At 36.4% G+C, this 2,958-nt stretch overlaps 1 protein-coding gene across 1 annotated transcript in view; it reads left to right on the top strand.

The window, feature by feature from the left end:
• Nucleotides 1-2,958, top strand: part of SRP54 (signal recognition particle 54) — a 23,211-nt gene that overhangs the window by 3,057 nt on the left and 17,196 nt on the right. Inside the window, exon 4 of the mRNA XM_017530777.2 lies at nucleotides 2,163-2,313. Within this exon, the coding sequence (XP_017386266.2) occupies nucleotides 2,163-2,313 (151 nt within the window). The remainder of the gene's footprint in view (nucleotides 1-2,162; nucleotides 2,314-2,958) is intronic.

The raw sequence follows: 2,958 nt of genomic DNA on the forward strand, positions 1-2,958 counted from the left end.
TATCTTTAAAAAAATCCTAACATTTTTTAATCTGTTAGAAAATTCTAACATTTTTTTAATCTGTTAGAAATATCTTTTAAAAAATGACTGAGGCCAGGCGCAGTGGCTCATGCCTATAATCCTAGCACTTTGGGAGGCCGAGGTGGGTGGATCACCTGAGGTCAGGAGTTCAAGACCATCCTGGCCATCATGGTGAAACCCTATCTTAAAAAAAGAAAAAAAGAAAAAAATGACTAAAAGAAAACCAAATTAAATTTTAAAAATATAGCCATTCACTAGCTTTTTTGGCTAGCCATGAAGTAAAAGTCTTTTTAAATAAGCAGTCCCTTTAATCTGTTAGAAATCATTAAAAAAATGACTGAAAGAAAACAAACATATCATAGCCATTCACTAGCTTTTTTGGCTAGCCATAAAGTAAAAGTCCTTTTAAATAAGAAGTCCCTCAAATAAGTCCTTTTAAATCCAGTCTAGACTCTATTCTTTTTTGAGACAGAGTCTCACTCTGTCACCCAGGCTGGAATGCAATAGCGCGATCTCGCCTCACTGCAACCTCCGCCTGCCGGGCTTAGGCAGTTCTCCTGCCTCAACCTCCCAAGTAGCTAGGATCACAGGTGCCCGCCACCAAGCCTGACTAATTTTTGTATTTTTACTAGAGATGGAATTTTACCATGTTGGCCAGGTTGGTCTCAAACTCTTGACCTCAGGTGATCTGCCTGCCTTGGCCTTCCAAAGTGCTAGGATTACAGGTGTGAGCCACCGTGCCTGGCCATGCCCCGCTACTTTTTTTTTATATAATTTTATTTTAATCCTATGTTGCCTAGGCTAGTCCTGAGCTCCTAGGCTCAAATGATCCCCCCACCTCAGCCTCTCAAAGGGCTAGATTTATAGGCTTGAGCCACTGTCCCCAACCACACACATATTAAGTGTATTTCTACCTGTTTTCGGTGATCTTAATTTAGGGGAAAAACTTTTATTTTTAATGTTATATGTCTTTACTTGACAGTAGTGATCTGCATATAAAAAGTTGCCACTAATCAGAATAATGCGAATTAAAATATCTCATTTCTTGATTTTCAAGTTGACAAAGATTTTATTAGGGACTGTGAAAATGTAGTGAAATGGAGATCAGATTAAACTTTTATGGATGAGGTTTGCCTCATAAAAGTGAAAAGCCTTAAATGGTCATACCATTTGTTCCAAATTCAACTTATAAGGGTGTATGATAACATCGTGCCAAAGAAGAAACATTTATGTATCATTTATATTGGCTTTATTTTTAATATCAAGAAATTGGGAAAACTGCTATGCATAGTGGCTCACCTCTGTAATCCCAGAACTTTGGGAGGCTGAGGTGGGAGGATCGCTTAAGCCCAGAAGTTGGACACTAGCCTGAGCAACATAGCAAGACCTCATCTCTACAAAAAAATAAATTTAAAAAAATTTTTAAAAGAAATTGGAAAAATATGAAATATCTAATGGTAGGGCATTATTTAGTAAACAATATAGCCATCTGATACAATGCTATATAACTTGAAAGTTATGTTTTAACAGAAATATTTTTTCTTTTTTCCCTTCTGTGTTATTTTTAAAGAGACATGATCTTGCTCTGTTGCCCAAGTTGGAGTGCAGTTGCATGATCGTAAGCTCACTGCAGCCTCGAACTCATGGACTCAAGTGGTCTTCCTGCCTTAGCCTCCCAAGTAGCTGGGACTATATGTGCGTTCCACTATGCCAGCTAGTTTTTAAAATTTTTGTAGTGATGGAATCTCACTATATTGCCCAGGCTTGTTACAGGAATATTTACTGGTTTTATAAAATGCTTCCAAATGGATGTTAAATGGAAAAATACATGTGAAACACTGTGAACATGAGTTCAGTTATTAAAGAAGATATAAAAAATAAATTTGAAGGAGAGACAATTCATTCAGAAAAGACATGTAGTAGAATTATACTGGGTTTTGGAATTGGAAAATCAGATAATGCTTCATGCTTTTTTAGAAGTAGATTCTGAATTTAATATTTAATAGATTTTCTTTATCCAAATTGAAATCGGGGTCATTTTGGCTTTTTCAAAATAGCTTAAAGGTAGACTAACAATTTCTGAATTAATAATATTTGGAAGTTTTGCCATTGTTATTAAATCATTTGTCCATGTTACATAGCTATACAGAAATGGATCCTGTTATCATTGCTTCTGAAGGAGTAGAGAAATTTAAAAATGAAAATTTTGAAATTATTATTGTTGATACAAGTGGCCGCCACAAACAAGAAGACTCTTTGTTTGAAGAAATGCTTCAAGTTGCTAATGCTATAGTAAGTAGCTTTCAATGTAACGCCATTATTAGGACTTCGGTTAATTTATTTACAAAACCAGATTGAGTATATGACCAATATAAATTGCTCTTTGCCTGTGAGGCAGATCCCAAGTAATTTATTTTTGTTTTGGGCATCTATATCTGTGTGGTAAGGACTTAATTTCATCATTTTTGCCCTCCATTAAATATAAAATTTTCTTAAGTATGAAAACATAATTTCCTTTCTCAATTATCCTGTTAGTAGCCATAACAAAACATTTAAAAACTAGTAATAAGCCTTTAATGTCTATTGAATTTCCTTTTTAAAATTCAGTTGGAAATAGATGAATTTTGAAAATTTTCCAAAAGGAAGCATTAAAAAATATTAATGGGGCCGGATGCGGTGGCTCATGCCTGTAATCCCAGCACTTTGGGAGGCCGAGGTGGGTGGATCACGAAGTCATGAGTTCAAGACCAGCCTGACCAACATGGTGAAACCTGTCTCTACTAAAAACACAAAAATTAGCCGGGCATGGTGGCACACGCCTACAATCCCAGCTACTTGGAGGGCTGAGGCAGGAGAATCTCTTGAACCCAGGAAGCGGAGGTTGCAGTGAGCCGAGATTGTGCCACTGCACTCCAGCCCAGGTGACAAAGTGAGATT

The sequence above is a fragment of the Cebus imitator genome, unplaced genomic scaffold, assembly GCF_001604975.1.
Source record: "Cebus imitator isolate Cc_AM_T3 unplaced genomic scaffold, Cebus_imitator-1.0 Scaffold69, whole genome shotgun sequence".
In the NCBI taxonomy this organism is placed as follows: domain Eukaryota; kingdom Metazoa; phylum Chordata; class Mammalia; order Primates; family Cebidae; genus Cebus; species Cebus imitator.